Source organism: Ascaphus truei, chromosome 17 (genome assembly GCF_040206685.1).
Source record: "Ascaphus truei isolate aAscTru1 chromosome 17, aAscTru1.hap1, whole genome shotgun sequence".
In the NCBI taxonomy this organism is placed as follows: Eukaryota; Metazoa; Chordata; class Amphibia; order Anura; family Ascaphidae; genus Ascaphus; species Ascaphus truei.
The window spans coordinates 30,370,662-30,387,699 of NC_134499.1; the positions used below are offsets into that span (position 1 = coordinate 30,370,662).

At 45.6% G+C, this 17,038-nt stretch overlaps 1 protein-coding gene across 6 annotated transcripts in view; it reads left to right on the forward strand.

Moving 5' to 3' along the window:
- PLXNA1 (plexin A1) overlaps window positions 1-17,038 on the forward strand; it is a 256,653-nt gene that overhangs the window by 128,247 nt on the left and 111,368 nt on the right. For all 6 annotated transcript variants that reach the window (XM_075574585.1, XM_075574582.1, XM_075574587.1 and 3 more), the window contains one exon: window positions 8,858-8,998. In XM_075574585.1, coding sequence (XP_075430700.1) covers window positions 8,858-8,998 — 141 coding nt within the window. The remainder of the gene's footprint in view (window positions 1-8,857; window positions 8,999-17,038) is intronic.

Genomic DNA, 17,038 nt, shown 5'->3' on the forward strand with positions numbered 1-17,038 from the left:
CTCTATATAGTGTGTCTATAGAAGCCTATATACAAGGGTAGGAGCATTCAGTGCAGGGGCAGAGAGGGATAAGTAGGCAGAGAACAAACCACAGGAAAAAGGGTACCATTCTGGGGTAAAGCAGTGTAACCTACCTTCCTAAAGGGTTATTAGCATGGCTATTGTATGCTGGGCCTCACCCTGGGTAGCTATGGGGATCCATACCACGCAGGGGCGTCCCCACGTGACAGGGGTGGAAGGTGAGTCACACGAATGACGGGATTTCCGGGCGGAGGTGACGTCGCGCCACACGATAGTCCCAACGCAGACGCTCCTCCTTAGCTTATCTTCCACAGCTACACCACGGCTCCACTTGCTGAACTGCAATCTACTCCACGGGCCAGACAAGGCTCTAAAAACACTCCCTTGAAGAAGTGCGCGCATGCGCACGAAACGCGTCGGAAAGATTTGAGTGTTTTTAGAGCCTTGTGACTCACCTTCCACCCCTGTCACGTGGGGACGCCAGTGAGAGCGCTCCGGTCGCCATCTTGGAAGCCCACCAGCACGATTCCAGCTTGTTGCCTGTATTTGTCTAGCTTCTTGTGAGTAGGGTTTCACTTTTACCCCTCCGGAAGCGTGTTATATCTTTAACCCTCCATATCCAGTAATAAATTAGCTTTGTTTTAGTATTAAGCCTTGCTAGTGTGTTTTCGTTTGTTTGTCTTGTTTGTCTTGTGTTGTTAGTCTGTCAATATTTTTAGCTATCAGTGATTGGCATACTGCACCATAATTTGTTTTTCTTATTTCCACATATTGCACTTCGTTGATGTGAGATTCCTTCATCACCAGTTGTATTAGGACTCCATTTGGACTTTACACTTTAAGTGTTTGGACTTTATATTATTCTTTGTGGCGCCGGTATCCTCTTTTTTCATATAATACACCCGGTGTAACCTCCCTAGAAGCCGGACAGGGAGTGTTACACAAGTGTGTGCCAACTCTTGCTCTTTCCAATGAGGTCTCACATTGGGAGGAAACAAGCTTGTTTTCAGCACTGGTAGCGTCATTGTATGAGGGTGACCAAAGGTTGACTAGGTTGAGGATGAGGGTAACCAAAGGTGACTAGGTTGAGGATGAGGGTAACCAAAGGTGACTAGGTTGAGTACCACTAGGTTTTTATTCACAAACATACAATTCCGCGTTCTTTGTAAAAGAAACAGGGATTTATTTCAGAAAGCCTTTCGCCATTCCTTTTTTGCAGTATAAATCTTTCTGCAATACAATATCCAAAATAGCCCTGACCCGATGTTTAATCCTTACAGTGCCCTAATGATGTACCTGGTAATCCATGGACACATGTGTTCCAACAAACGGTCAGCACCTGCTTGAAATTCAAGTTGACCGCCCTGGTACCTGGGGTCTGGTTCTGTCAAATAACTCACGGCGTGATCATGTGACGCGAAAGGCCCGGTGCCCGTCTGGTGCTGGAGGTACGGTGACACATGAATAAACGTTGTTCAGACACCGGCCACTGCTATTATTAGCCGGTTTTGATAACTTGTGAGTACTACTAATTTGTCGTCGTAGAAACAGATTTGAGGTGTTTTCCCCAAATATGGGGCCAATTTAGCAATGCTCGGACAGATTTTGAGTCATGAAACACACCCTTCACGGTGCCGTGTCGAAAGCTACAGGCTTCCGGCGTGTGGTAGTACCAGCTTGTGTCGCCGCGTGTTCAGAGGAGGCTGCTCTTCCCATTTTATCTCGGCTTGTAATATGTCATTACTGATGTCGGCTGTGCAGAAAAGGCCACTTTTCATCCTTCCACATCCTCTTGCTGTCACTGGATGTTAATGGCACAGTCTTGGCCCTTTCAAATAAAAGCTGACATTAATAGGGAGCGTGTTCCTAGGGGGGAGAGGGGAGCCGCGGCAAAATGTCGCTGACAAATGCCACGTATACGCCACGGATTACTTTGCTGCACAGGACAGGCTGTCCCTGCTTGGCGCCTTTATCTTATAAAGTACTGAACTTGGGTTCCACATCCCAGCGTGACTTGATGGAGCAGTGATTAACTAAACCCGACTTAAAGAACTCTCGGTGTCACTCTCGTGACCCACAATGCATTTCTCTTTGGGAGAGCACCCTCCCTCTACTGCTGGCTGAGAACGATGGGACAGGTCCACCCTGTTTTTCATGGATGGGTCGGAGGGATTAATAGTGACTTTTTCAGCACTTCAAGGAGTTAAGTTGAGGTCAGAAGGTATCCGTGTTATAGCAGACTAATGGTGCCCAGCTTCTCACCGACCCCTCCTGGGCAGTGGTATTATATTTTCACTTCAAAACTCTCTTACCTTCCGCCGTTACCAAACATTCTACATTGACCCACATTTGAGGCTTTAGCGAACATACTCGCATTAAAAAAAAAATTGCTGTATTTTCACTCGTTAAAAGCTGTAATTTGACAGCCGTAGGCAGAGGTTTTCACAAAGTTTTGTCCTATTTTTACTGTTCCCTTCCGTGACTAGCTCTTGTTGTAGCTCAATTATACAATTACCCTGGAATTCAATGATACGAGCAGCTTAAACAAGGGAACAACCAGAATATTTTAATAGACACATTTTAGTCAGTTATCAGCTGTGCTGATCCTGACTGTAATTAGGAAAACAAACAAATATGTCTGTCTTGGAAAGGGAGGGGGATCTGTGGGATTCTTATTATTATTTTGTGCAGGCAAACGGTTGTGGAAGACTCCAGGGAGAACTTGCAAAAATGACCAGTTCTATGGGATCAGTTGGTTGGTCAGTCAGGGAAACGGAGGGGTGACCTTTTCGAATTGTAAATGTTGGCAAGTATGGCCGTATGGACAGTAGTTTGGGGTGCCTTGTCATATAGACCCAATGACAAACATCCTGACAACATCACACAGTTGAGATACAGAGTACAGAGCAGCAGTGAAGACCATTTGCTGATGGTATGGACAAAGATGGGACATTCCACTGAAATTGTAGGTGGCCAACAGATGTCTGTGAGTAGGCTTACTGGCTCTGCACTTCTGAAAATCTGTGCAATGCAGCAGGCATAAGCTTATAGGGGTGCAGGTTAAAATGGATAGGAAGCAAAAAAGAACACTGTGCTCATTTGCATGTAATTTCCCAGAATCCCTTGCTGCAGTTGGTAGCATTGTATGCTAAGAGATTATGGGGAAAGGCAGGGCTGCAGACCTGTCTGAGACGTGAATATGCTCACACGTGATATTCTTATTTGCTGTACGAGGGGAAGGGTTTTTGTCATTTTTTTTTTTACCCTCCATAACTTATTTAGTGTGTAAATGACCAACTATTTCTGTTGCACTACACAAATCTGGGTTTCCCTTCCCCCCCCCCCTCCCCTAAATCCTCCCTACATGTTGCCACCATAATGTTATTGCGCAATGTTTAATTTATTTTGAACGAACCTCTTCAAGGAAACAAATTATTCTAAAAAAATAAGAAACTTTTTGTGTTGAAGATTTTCCGAGCGATGGCGGTGCATTCAAGAGCAGAAGTGTTAGAGGCTAAAAGTAATGCGTGCTTAGGAGTGCCAGGTGTCCGGTATTGAACTGGACTGTCCCGTATTTGGATTCTCTGTCCAGAAAAAAATGAGAGTTGCTGTAATACTGGACATGTATGTGTCCGGTGTTTCCCTCCCTGGACATAGTGACCTGACGCACCTTTCACCATTTGAGTCCAGTATTTTAGGGGGAAGCCACCTGGCGACCCTAAGCGTGCTTGGGATAGACGCCCGGCTAAATCCTAAATGCGAAACAAAGCCAGGAATCTAATGGTGTCTGAGGCTTTACAGCAGATGGGAACATGAGTAGCAAACTTTCCCGGTACTTTAGAAATACTGATGCGTCTTCATTTATTTATAACCATCCTAGTTTGAATCGCCATCTCGTTGCCATTGGCACGGTTTGTTGGTTCTCCGTCGTTGGGCACATGGTGTAGGACGGTGTGAAGGTTTTGCTTTGTATAGTTCGGTGTCCCTATGGTGCGATGTCTGATACTCCTCGCTCTGTTCTTGGCCTTTTCCTGGAGAGCAGCGCTGGGTTACTTTTGAAGTCTGTACCTTGGCCGCTGGTCCCGTGTTCGGCGTAACTTTATCCCAGATCATTTCCTGTGTTTTGGATTCGTATTTTTGTGTCTCTCCCTGTGCCGAGATGACTTTGAATTTAAAGCCCGTGGCAGTAAAAGGCAGTATCAAGGGAAACCACATATCAAGATCTCCATTACCACCGGGAAATACTTCCATTTACTGCTGGATAATATTTCTTGCAGGGGTAATGCTTTGCTTAAAGGGGCAGTCCATGCAATATCCTACAGGTGGGTTTTGTTTAACTAAATAAATAAATCAGTTTTGTAGTTTTAGAACACTCTTAATGCTATTTTTAATGAGTTTTAATATACTGATGATCATTTGATTTCTTTAACAGGCTTTATTTAGCACACTTTCCCAGCCGTGCAAGGTGTTTTCAACACTTTCGTGTTTGATTATTTGTTGCCAATATTCCCTGCAGTTTACGCTGCAAGCTGTAACAATAGCTAATGTACATTGTAGCTGCAGAGTTACACTGCCTGAAGGATTATTTGAAACTGAAAGGCAGCCATTTGGTGAACCAGGATCTTTGCTAATCGATTTACAGGACAACCAATCGATTGGCAGCTTAGGTAATTATTTATTTTTAAAGTGCTTCTTGGATTGCCTCTTTAAAGTTGTACATACCCACTTAGCAATTGGAAGTTACACTAAAGGAAAAGCACTCTGCTGTATAACACACCAGTCCTAAGCTTCTTTATTTAATTTAGGATTTAAAATTCAGCCTAAATATGAACAGCAAAAACTATGAATGTCAGCCCTTCCAATGCTCCCCTGTCTCTGTTGGTGGTAATGTGGAAGCAAACACAGGAAGTGATGCGGCAGCGTTCCAGTGATCGGGACAGTTATAACAGCGGTGTGCAAAGTGGGGGGCGCAAGACCGACTGCGGGGGGCGCGGGGTTTACAGAGGCCCCGCGCGCTTCCCGAAGGCACTTAAATGCAAGTGCGGAGGGAGCAGCAGGGGCACTGTAAACCAGACTTACCTTGGCTCCGGCGGCTTCTTAGACGTGCGACCATGGCAACACGGCGTCAAATGACGCCGCGAGGTCATGTGACATCACGTTGCTATGGCAACGTGACGTCATGCTGTGGGGGCGCAGAGAGGGGGGAAATGCCGGCAGGGCGGCGCAGGGAAAAAAGTTTGCGCCCCCCTGAGTTATAAGGATTGGCTGGTTCACAGCGGCAGCCACTGTTGACGCCCTGAAAAAATATATATGTTCCTCCCGTTATTTCCCAAACGGTGGTGCAGAACCAGATTATTTCATAGGAAAGCATGTGACCCGGGAGTCTATGTAATTAGACTGTAAGCTCCTCGGGGCAGGGACTCCTCTTCCTTAATGTTACTTTTATGTCTAAAGCACTTATTCCCATGATCTGTTATTTATATTATCTGTTATTTATTTGATTACCACATGTATTACTACTGTGACGCGCTATGTACATTAATGGCGCTATATAAATAAAGACATACAATACAATTAATAAACCTGCACTAATGTGTACAGAAAAAAAAATACAAGTTGAAAATGCAGCTCCCCTTTGTATGTAAATGCGCGTTTGTTGGCTGTTTGTGCAGACGCGGCGCCCCTGTTCTCTCTAGAACTGCTTGGGGTCCTCTCCCGTAATGAAGTGCATTTGTTTAGTAAAACTGGCTAAAAATAATCCTTGGCTGATGTTATCGAGATGCTGGAGGTGAATCAAAGCTGTACCTCTAATTAAACGTGGCCTATGATTTGTTTGCGTGCTGGCATATCTTTCCATCGTAATGAGCCTGCCTATGGGAGCCCCCAGCATGCTCTGCTCCTACCTGCAGGATGCCTTCCTCCGCCCCCGGGACAGCTGCACGAGATGGGGTATTGGAGAGGGGGGCAGCTACCCCCCGGGCGTTACATGTTCAGGCCGCCCCTGTCGGCTTCAATTTTACCACGTAGCAGCAAACCAACAGAAAGCATTATACTGTTAATTGCAGGAGTGGAAAACGATATTTTTGTGTAAAAATGAAATATCACAAATTGCGCCTCCTGTGAGCCTTGGGGTGCATCGCGCTTTGGGGAAGGGATGATGAACTCCAGTCCTTCCCTAACAGGTCATGTTTTCAGGATATCCCTGCTTCTACACAGGTAACTCTCCCTGCTTCAGCACAGGTGGCTCAATCAGAGGCTCGCTCTGTGACTGAGCCTCTGATTGACCCACCAGTGCTGAAGCTGGTATATCCTGAAATCCTGACCTGTTGGGGAGGGGGGAGAAGGGCTTGAGGACTGGAGTTGAGCACCACCTGGCTTAGGCCTCGGTACTGGCGGGCGGGCGGAGGCGCGCTGAGGCTCAGGGAAAGCGGGTGCTTTCCCTGGCCTTAGACAGCGTGCCGTCCGGGGGCGTGTCGGCGGGCGGGCCAGTGACGTCACGGAGCTTGTGCGCCCTCATTGGGCGAACCGCTCACGTGACCGGCCCTGCGCTCCGGCAAGCGGAATTTTTTTTAAATTTCCCTAAGACCTTCGCTTCCGCAAGCGCGCGGGAGCGTCGGCGAGCCCCTACTAAAGCCACTCTCATTGCGGCTGTAGGGGCTCAGTACCGAGCGGAAGCGCGCCTCCGCCCGCAAGCACTAAACATGGACGCAGCCGTAGGGGTGTTCTTTGTAGACTGATGGTTTTAAAGCCGAACCAAATCAAAACATATCTAGCGGCCTCTGCGTTTTATTTCCGAGTCCTTGCAGTGCTCTCCAAGCCAATGTGGGCCCCGCACTAAAAGGAACCTGGGATGTTGCTACATTGCATTAGCTGGGGACGGCCATGACGTGGCGATTAGCCGCTGGTTTGAATCCCTCACGACTCTGTGACATGTCAGGGCAGCCGGTGCTAATGCGGTTACTGTCTGTGCGTGGTGTAGAAATGGTGTCCTCTGGACAGCTTTAACTCAATTTGAGGATTGAAAGGGATTACACGGATATGCTGTGTACTGAAGTCTTTAGCTTGAGTGCGAGAGCCGCTTTATGCACTGGAAGTGACCCCTTGTGTGTTCTAATAATGCCGCTAATGGCTGTTGTTTATAGGACTGGCTTGGGCTTACAGGTGCCACTTGGCCCCAGAATCCTGGAAAAATGTTGTGTCCATTCCAGGTTTTATACGGAAGAAATATATATATTTATTTTCCTCTTATATTGAATGAGACATGTTACATTTGATCAGAGCTGGGGAAATACCCATCACAGCGCTCAACGCGTTTATTTGTGCTCTTTCTCGCTCTCGTTTCTGTGCTCTCCTCCCCTCTTTCTCTCATTCCCCTTCTCTCCTGATGTCTGTCTCTGTAGCTATATTTTTGTTTTATTGCTCTTCTCTCTATCCCCCTTTTTTTTCGCCCCTGTCTGCACCCTTCCTTTTCTCTACCTCCCTTTCTCACCTTCTTTACCTCTCTCTCTCTTTACCTCTCTCTCTCTCTGTACCTCTCTCTCTCTCTCGGTACCGCTCTCTCTCTCGGTACCGCTCTCTCTCTCTGTACCACTCTCTCTCTCTCGGTACCGCTCTCTCTCTATCTCTCTCTCTCTCTCTCTCGGTACCGCTCTCTCTCTCTCTATCTCTCTCTCTCTCTCTCGGTACCGCTCTCTCTCTCTCTCTCTCTCGGTACCGCTCTCTCTCTCTCGGTACCGCTCTCTCTCTCTCTCGGTATCTCTCTCTCTCTCTCTCTCTCTCTCTCTCTCTGCCTCTGCCTCTGCCTCTGCCTCTCCCCCTCTCTGCCTCTCCCCCTCTCTGCCTCTCCCCCTCTCTGCCTCTCCCCCTCTCTGCCTCTCCCCCTCTCTGCCTCTCCCCCTCTCTGCCTCTCCCCCTCTCTGCCTCTCCCCCTCTCTGCCTCTCCCCCTCTCTGCCTCTCCGCCTCTCTGCCTCTCCCCCTCTCTGCCTCTCCCCCTCTCCCTCTCTCTCTCCCCCCCTCTCTGTCTCCTCACTCCCCCCTCTCTCTGTCTCCTCTCTCTCCCCCCTCTCTCTCTCTCCCCCCTCTCTCGTTCCCCCACTCTCTCCTCCCCCCCCCATTCTCTCTCTCCCCCCCCCCCTCCCTTTGGGTCTCTGTAGGGTTTTCTCTTTTATTTCCCTTTGATCTGTGATCAGCTCTCTGTTCTCAGACCACGTGTCCGCATTTCAGTGGTAGATGCTACTTGTAGCTGGTGTTGCCCTGGCAACCTGGCCCCATCCTCTAGCGGATTCAGGAGAGCGGTGTCGGGCTGACACGCAGGGGCCGTGTGCTGCCTGCTCTACACCAAACGCGGGCTTCATTGTCTATTGTGTGCATGTGTTTTCCTCTGGTTCTCCTGCAATAATTGTACAACACTTACAGTGGCTCATGGAACACGTTTCACTGCCAGAGCATCCTTGTGTTAGTCACACATACGTAACGAATGTATGATTGCTGCAGGGATTACAATGTTGCATGTTTTTGCTTATGTCCAACTCCCAACATTTTTCTTAACTTGTCTCTTGTTTTGGGTCACACTTGCTAAATCCTGCTTTCTTTGGGTCACCCTTTCTTGGGGAGGGGACAGTCACACCCCACCCTTCTAGCAGCGAGTCTCGTTGCATTTATGTTGCAAATAACCCCTCCATAAATTAAACTAAACTGCATCCCCAACTTCTTCCCTTGCTGCCTGGACCAGGGGGCTCTTGAAGATCAGGTTTTGCACGTTGGGCGGGTTTGAACATGTCCTGGTTGTCCTGTGAGGTCTCTAACTGTCCTTCCCTTGCTCTCTCTCTCCTTCAGATCCTTGTAGACCTGTCAGGCCCCATCTCCCACGCCACGCAGCAGTACGAGAATGTGATGGTCCACGAGGGGAATGCAATCCTGCGGGACCTGGTGCTGAGCCCTGATCTGCAGTATATTTATGCCATGACCGAGAAGCAGGTAATAAGAAAGTAATCTATAAGTATGGGTGTGTGTGTATATAGATATATATATATAGAGTGTGGATATAGATATAGTGTGTGTGTGTGTGTGTGTGTGTGTGTGTGTGTATAGATATATAGTGTGTGTGTATATAGATATATATATAGAGTGTGGATATAGTGTGTGTGTGTGTGTGTGTGTGTGTGTATAGATATATAGTGTGTGTGTGTGTGTGTGTGTGTGTGTGTGTGTGTGTGTGTGTGTGTGTGTGTGTGTGTGTGTGTATATAGATATATATATATAGAGTGTGGATATAGATATAGTGTGTGTGTAGAGATATATAGTGTGTGTGTGTGTGTGTGTATATAGATATATATAGAGTGTGGATATAGATATAGTGTGTGTGTAGAGATATATAGTGTGTGTGTGTGTGTGTGTGTATAGATATATATAGAGTGTGGATATAGATATAGTGTGTGTGTGTATATATATAGATATGTATGTCTGCACTGCGTTTGAAAAGCTACAATTCTGCTGCTTACTACTTTTTTCTTAGACAGTATAGTCTCTTGAGCAAAGAACTTACAATCTCGTTTTGGCAGGAACATAGATTTGAATGACTTTTCTGGCTCTAGAACTTGTTAAAAGTTTAACCCTCTCCCACCAAAATATCTCCTACAATGGTTTGAAACCAGATGCAGGTAAAATCCTGAGGGGCTTGAAACAGAGTGAGGACACACAATAATCCGTTCCCAAATCTAGTCCTGATTTCCGTGCCTCGCCGTTGGCTCCTAGAGGCCAGCAGGAGGCGTGTGCTGCCAGGCACCGCTGTGATCCTATCCCTCTTATTACCATCCCCAAGCAGCTATCGAGATGGAAGTGACCTGTGCCCCCCCCGCGGGTGGCTAGTCTGAGCCCCTGCTGCCCTGGGGGAAAGGTTTAATTTCTCACATTTGAAGTGGGGTGTGTGTGTGTGAGAGGTAGATATGCGTAGAGCCCACGGCTGGTGTGTAAGACGGACTGCAGGAAAGTGGGAGTGTGCGTGAGCAGGTTAGGAATTAGAGAGGGGGATGCTGAGAGTAGAATGTGTTCTGTTATAAAGGCAGAAAGGGGGGAAATAAGAGGGAGACGTAAAACCAGGGAGTCTTCCGAAATTGATACATGGGCTCATGTTTACTATGTGGTGCTTTTCAGTGAGACTCCTTATGGTCCGTCCTGGTCTTCCTTTTTGAATAGCAATGCTTAGTATATATGAACCTTAACCCTTTCTTTGCTAGAAAAGTTATCTATGCAGTCCAAAAAACAAAAAAAACAATTCCTGCTGTTTCACCCCAATTTCCCTATAAAGGCATTTCAGGTGTTCACCAGAACTGTCTGTATTCAGCTCGGATTCCTACACAGACGTAATAATAACCTTTGGCTTTTTCTGCGCACTGCTAACGCTTCTTGCTGTTGCTAGGGGAGGCTGTCGGCAGGAACAGTTTCTATGTGAAAGGCGCTGTGATTCTGGACATTCTTGTCTTCTTGCTGTTCTGTCCCGGCATTGTCATGCTAACGATGTCGGTCCTGTAGTGTTCACCAGGTGACTAAGAAACCGGTTCACTTCCAAGCGTCCTGACTCCATGATAAAAAAAATCCACTTTGCAGTGCGACAGGCTGTAAAATCTCTTTTTTTGCGGGGAGAGAGCGGATTTACTGCCCATCATTCAAATACACGCTCTTGTGAAAGAATAGCCCTGTGACATCTTAACTTGACCGCCCCCTCTCCCCCCCCCCTTATAAAATCCACCCGTTCTCGTTGGCTACGGTATATGAGTAGACGCGCCAATCTCCTGCAGCTCGGTTAATAAAAGTTGCAAATTTTTTGCCAACATTCGTATTTTCTTGAACGTTTTTTTTTTTTTTTGCTCTGGCGGTTTGCAGAAACTTGCCACAGACGAAACCATTTTATTTCCCCCCACCCAGCGGCTGCGAAATGCGCTCAAATGTCTGCCAGTTTTGCCAAAATTTACTGGGGGAAAAAATGGCTATTCTCTGCAGTAACTTCATTTTCAGAGAGCCATGCATTTTCTGGGGATTTTTGGAATGCATCATGAGTAATTCCATTGCTTGGGGGAATAATTGCGGATCTTGATGACGCGAACATTATGTTCGCGAGCAGAGAAAGTACGTAATTGGCCAGTTTCACAGTGTCATGTGAAAGTTTCACGTCTCCAGTACATAGTTTGATTATACAGCAAAACGTTCATTTTAGGGGACTGCAAGCAGCTGGGGAAATTGGAAAGAAAAAAAACCAGTCATATTCTGAGAGCATGGTGTTTTCTTTGCCCACACAGCCAGCAGAGCAAGCTTAGATTTTAGACGGAGGCGGAATTGTAACTGGAAGTTAATCCTCCTGAGGTATCTGGTATCTGCTCTCCACCTACTGTTTAGGGCTCTACCATATCTCTGATTTACCGCTACCCTCTTTCAGATTGCACAGGGGCTCTCATCTCCAGTCCTCAAGCCCCCCCCCAACAGGGCAGGTTTTCAGGATATCCCATCTTCAGCACAGGTGGCTCAGTCAAAGACTCAGCCTCTGAGCCACCTGTGCTGAAGCAAGGATATCCTGAAAACCTGACCAGGTTTAGGGGGTCTTGAGGACTGGACTTGAGCACCCCTGTATTAGGGGAATACTGGGAAACCAATGAACTATCAACACAAGTAGCATTGTTGGTACTGAACGTGAACCAGAGAGATTTGAATGGTTGTCTCGTCTTGGGAGAAAGTTGGGATGATGGCAGAAGTAAGGTCCTCTGGAAACATGGCAAGATGGATCTTTTCGGGAAGTTTCCCCATTCCTGTAGTTGTTGGTGCATGAGTGTTTCTTGGTGGTAGACTGGACGGGTGATGGCTCTCTCCCTCCAGTTCCTGTCTTGAAGGGACCTGATGAATTGGGGTATTTGCAAAGCTTCCCCTACCCCGGTTTCAAGATTCTCATTCTCCATCCATGTGTGACAGCATTTCCGCTGGGTTCCTCCTCCGGTAGGCTCCCTCACCCCCTCCAGTGCCTGTAGGAAGATGTTCATAACGGTGAGATGCCCGTTGTGGAGGAGTTTCACACCTCATGGACCCCCTTGGAAAGGCTTCCAATGTGCTGCGTGTGAATCTCTGCCCCGGAAAGTAAAGAGAGGGCATATAATTATGCAACAAAGATGGGGGACATTTACATTAATAGCCTTCTAAAGGCAAACAAAAGGACCTCCGTGTGTATTCCCTGGAAAAGAGGGTAAAAAAAGACTAGCAAAAATATCAAAGTTATCACTTCGGTAAGAATGGAAACCTGTTTCAGAGAGAGAGAAACTACAAGTGTTTTCCGTATGAGGTTTGGAGAGGTTTTCGGTGCTTTGTAGGCTTCTTAAGCAAATACGAGGTTAATCTCCTTTACCCGGCCCAAACAGTAAAAAATGAATAATTTGATAAAAGCGTTTTCTTTTTTTTTTATCCCATGGCTGCGGTGGTTGGAACCTTACCGTGCCTTTTTGACTTTTCCTGTGTTAATATAAGGAAATGTTTGAACGGGGCTCCAGTTATTAGTACAGCAGAGAAAGTAATTAAATGCACAGTTGTAACTGAGCTGGAAGGGCCGCAGTGAATGAAGGATTTTAATCAAACGTAGAGGAGCAATTAATAAAGTGCCTGTAACCCTTCCATTCTCACTGCTCCTCTTTGGGTCTCTTGTGGCATCGCGTTCATTGCGGGAGTGGGAGACGATAGAAGAGAAATGCTTTCATCTTGCAGGATTCCCCGTGGAATAAGAAAATGGGATTGCCTCTTGGAAGAGTTATTGATCCAGCTATAGAAATTTCTTTAGCCTCATACCATTGCATTTTCTTGCATCTTTGCTCCACTCAGTGCATTAAGTAGAGTGGCCTTGCATGTTCATCACCTTAAAATTAAACGATGCTCGTAGAGAAGTGCAATATAATTAAGTATGTAATTGAACGTGTGTATATATTATATACATTCCATGGATTCTCATGTCTTAGCAGAGCATAAACACTCCTCTCTGTTTTTTTTCAGTGATCTGATCCTAACATTATATCTAGCACTGGATAATGAATAGACGCACACACCCTGTGATCTACTCCCAATTTGGGGAGTTGACACTAAAATCATAGAGGTTGGATCTCTGTCCGTCTAGGTGCAGTGGCGAGAAAAAGTTTGTGGATCCTAATGATAGTTGGGAAAAGTCCATCATTTTGCCATGATAACCTTCTTGAATCAAAAATATTTTCTTCAATATCCAATAGGGTTTATATTAACCAATTCCATTTCTTTTGACACAAAATGATGTATGAATTAGACAAACAATGTGTAATAGTCAGGGCCTGTGCAAAAGTAAGTGAAACCCTGGTTTTATCAGCGAAAGTAAAGGGGATCATTACAATCAAGTGTTTAAATGATTAGGTTGATCTTCAGGTGTGAATAGGCCCCACCCTATATAAAGATCAGAAACTGTGAGTTTGGTCTTCACCATACAGGTGTGTTGAAACATATCATGCCACAATCAAAAGAAGTCTTTGAGGACCTCACAAAAGCAGTTAATGATGCTCATCCGTCTAGAAAGAATTACAAAACCATTTCTAAGGATTTGGGGCTCCACCAATTCACTGTTGGATTGATGGAGAAAGTTAAAGACCACCGTCACTTTAGCCAGGAGGTGTCATCCTACTAAAAACCTCTCCAAGAACAAACCAGCAAATCATCCAGGAATGCGTTCGAACAGATGAACCCCATCCCAACGGTCAAGCATGGTGGTAGGAGTGTGATGGTTTTTGGACTGCTTTGCTGCCTCAGGACCTGGACGGCTTGCCATCATCGACATAACCATGAATTCTCCATTGTATCAGAAGATTCTAGAGGAGAATGTTAGGCCATCCGTCCGTGAGCTGAAGCGAATTTGGGTCATCCAGCAAAACACTGATCCTAAACATACAAGAAAATGTTGTGGCAGGACCTGAAGCGAGCTGTCCATGCAAGGAAGCCCTCAAATCTCACTGAGTTCAAGCAGTTCTGTAAGGAGTAATGGGCCAAAAGTCCTCAAACCAGATGTGAGAGACTGACCAGCAGTTACTGGAAACACTTAGTTCAAGTTATTGCTGCTCAAGGTGGCGCCACCAGGTACTGATCTAAAAGTTAATATACTTTTTCACATATGGATATTGAATGTTGAATCGTTTGGGGATAAATAAATGTTGATAGAGTATCATGTTTTTGTGTCATTTGTTTTATCAGTTTATCTATTGTTAGATCTTAGATTAAGATCCAATAATATTTTAGGTTTTAAATATGTAAAAATCCTAAGGGGTTCACACTCTCTCACCACTGTAAGAGCCATTTATGAAATGATCCCCCAGGAATATGCACCTGATCTCATAAATTGGTGGGAGGCACATACAGTACTGTTGTCTCCCATATCTTTGTTGTGAAGACCAACACTTGCCCTTCCTTAAGATTTGATTTTGGATGTATTAGACTTTGATGCTCTAGTCGGGATTCTGAGTAGTACAGGGATCGGATGCTCCAAATCCATGCGTCCGTTCCCATGCTTCTTGTGGCACAAAGAAAGCTTCCAGCCAGTGCATCGATCTTCATCTCGCACACAAACTCATCTGAAATTCCTTATCTCCCCGTGAGAGAGCAGTTTGGAAGGTGACCAAATCTGTCGTATTAAGATGAGGAAGGTTTTTGGAACGTAACCAGCAGTAAACCTGTTGAAGTGGTTTCTCTTTGGAGAGCCGCACATTGCCTACATTTCTCTCATTCTTTTTTTTGTATCATTCTCTTAACTTTCCAGAACTTTGCATTCATTCATTCTCTTGCAGGATCACCAAGCTTTAATTCTCATATATAAAATATAGTCTATATAAAGGTGCATACATGAGTTTCTCTTCATCTTGTTCGGATCTAAGCAAAAACATAATATCTTGGACAATACATGTGTGTATCAGGGGGGTTGGGGAGTTCCAGTTAGAGCTGAGGACATTGGTTCTAGTCGTTCGACCCAACCACAATGGTGGCGCATAACAAATTTGTCCTATCTGATCATTAGTTTTGAGTTAACTAATCTATACATTTTTCATCACTGAGCTGCTATGTTTAGCAATGTTGAACCTGATTCTCTAACATTTGATTGGTGTGATCCGGTTATGAACCCAACCACATGCAATAATAAAAAAAGAAATTTTGTTTTGTATAGTGCTGACCCTGTATGCAGAGCTTACAATCTATTTTTGGGTAACAGAGACACAGTGAGATAGTGACTTGCCCATTGTCACAAGGAAAGGACACCTGCTTCAGGGTCATTATTTTCAGTCACTTTTCTTGACTCACTGAGCCGCCACTCCAACCCTGGTCATCTTAAATGTGGAAAATACCCCATCGCTTACAGGTGGTCCTCTGTCTGAAGCAATGGGCTGGTAGTGTGAGGTCGTCTCTCAGCCTTCTTGTATTCCTTTCCTCAGGCAGGAATACAGTGTACAGGTGATGTCTCAGGCGACAGGTGGCACATGAAGGTGTCCTTCAGATGATAGATTATCCTGCCTAGTTTGTGGATCACTGGTGCATTGAAGTTGCTGTATCTAGTGAGGTTGTGGGTGCAGCTGCTCATTCTATCTGTGCATCTCATGCTTCGTTAAATAGTCCTTCTAATGCCCTGGTAATCTGTTGTCTTCTTGCTAATATCAATATACAAAGGTGAGACTGTACAGACACAAACACAGACATTCAATGACATTAGAGTTTACAATCTGTTTGCCCGGTTTTCACTTTCCTTAGATCACACACAGCTGGCACTGGGTCTAAAACGAAGGTCACTTCAGAGGCCAGCATGTTCATTACAGCAACACACCTTTTTGCCAACTTTATTTCTGCAGTGCATGTTAAATACTAGTAATTATAAAATACCTTGCGTATGCAGAGCTTTGCCGTTCTACATCAGAATCAGCCCCCTCTGGGGTGGAATTCAGCCTGGCACACGGGGACACAAGAAGGGCTTGAGGATGCCCGTCTTTCATTCCAAAACGCGCCTTGAGGGCTGGTTATTTTAGCCGTTAACTTAAAGACGCACAGGTTAAAAAGTTCACAAGCGATACCAGGTGGAATTGAATTACTCGCTGGCCTGCAGGCATATATGAATACGTTTAATAAATTCCATTTACACTCGTATCTCCAGTGAAAGCATCTGGTGTTCAACCTTTTTATTCCGTGGGATCTAGGAAAAGTAATGTGTGCCTCAGAGACTGAGTGTTCAAACACTCCTCCGCAAGGTCTCCCTTCACACGCCTGCCCCTGGAATTGTTGCGTGTATGTGCAGCTGCAGGGTATGTTACACTCTATCAGAAGACCTACTGATATGTCCTGATTTTAATGTAGCATTTCATAATTACGCCGTCCATAGAAGTATACGTGCTGCAATTTAAAGATGTAATGAGCATGACTATGGTTTTAGGCTGCTGAGTAGGTTCAGCATAGACCGTCTACAGACACCCCTTGCACTCTTTTAGGATCCCCCTGACCCACTCCAGTTCTAATCTGTCTGGTTTCACGCTGAACTACACCTGTTTACTCACACTACAATCAAAATAGTTTGTGTGTGTGTGTGTATAATTTATTTGTGTAAGCAACATGGAGAGGAGAGGAAGCAGGAGATCTACCTAGAAGACCATTTGGGAGGCCTTCATCCAACAATGGATCGAAAAGGGCAGAAGATGATGTATGTTCCATGCTTTAAAACCTTCCTGCAGCCTTCAAAATAACAGATTTGTTTCACAATATGTAATTGGGGAACCTCGTCCACTTGATTCTGTCATCTTCTCCTTATGCTGGAAAGCCCTGTTCTTGCATTGAGCGTTCTGGACATCCCAGGGCCGTAACGGAGAAGAAAAACAGATTTGTGAAGACCACATCATGGGACTTTCACTCATCATCACTTGTTATTGTCCAGGTCTCATTCCGGTTTAGATTCCATGTTCCACAGAAATCATTTTCCTTTTTCTGTTCTCATTGCTGTTTATT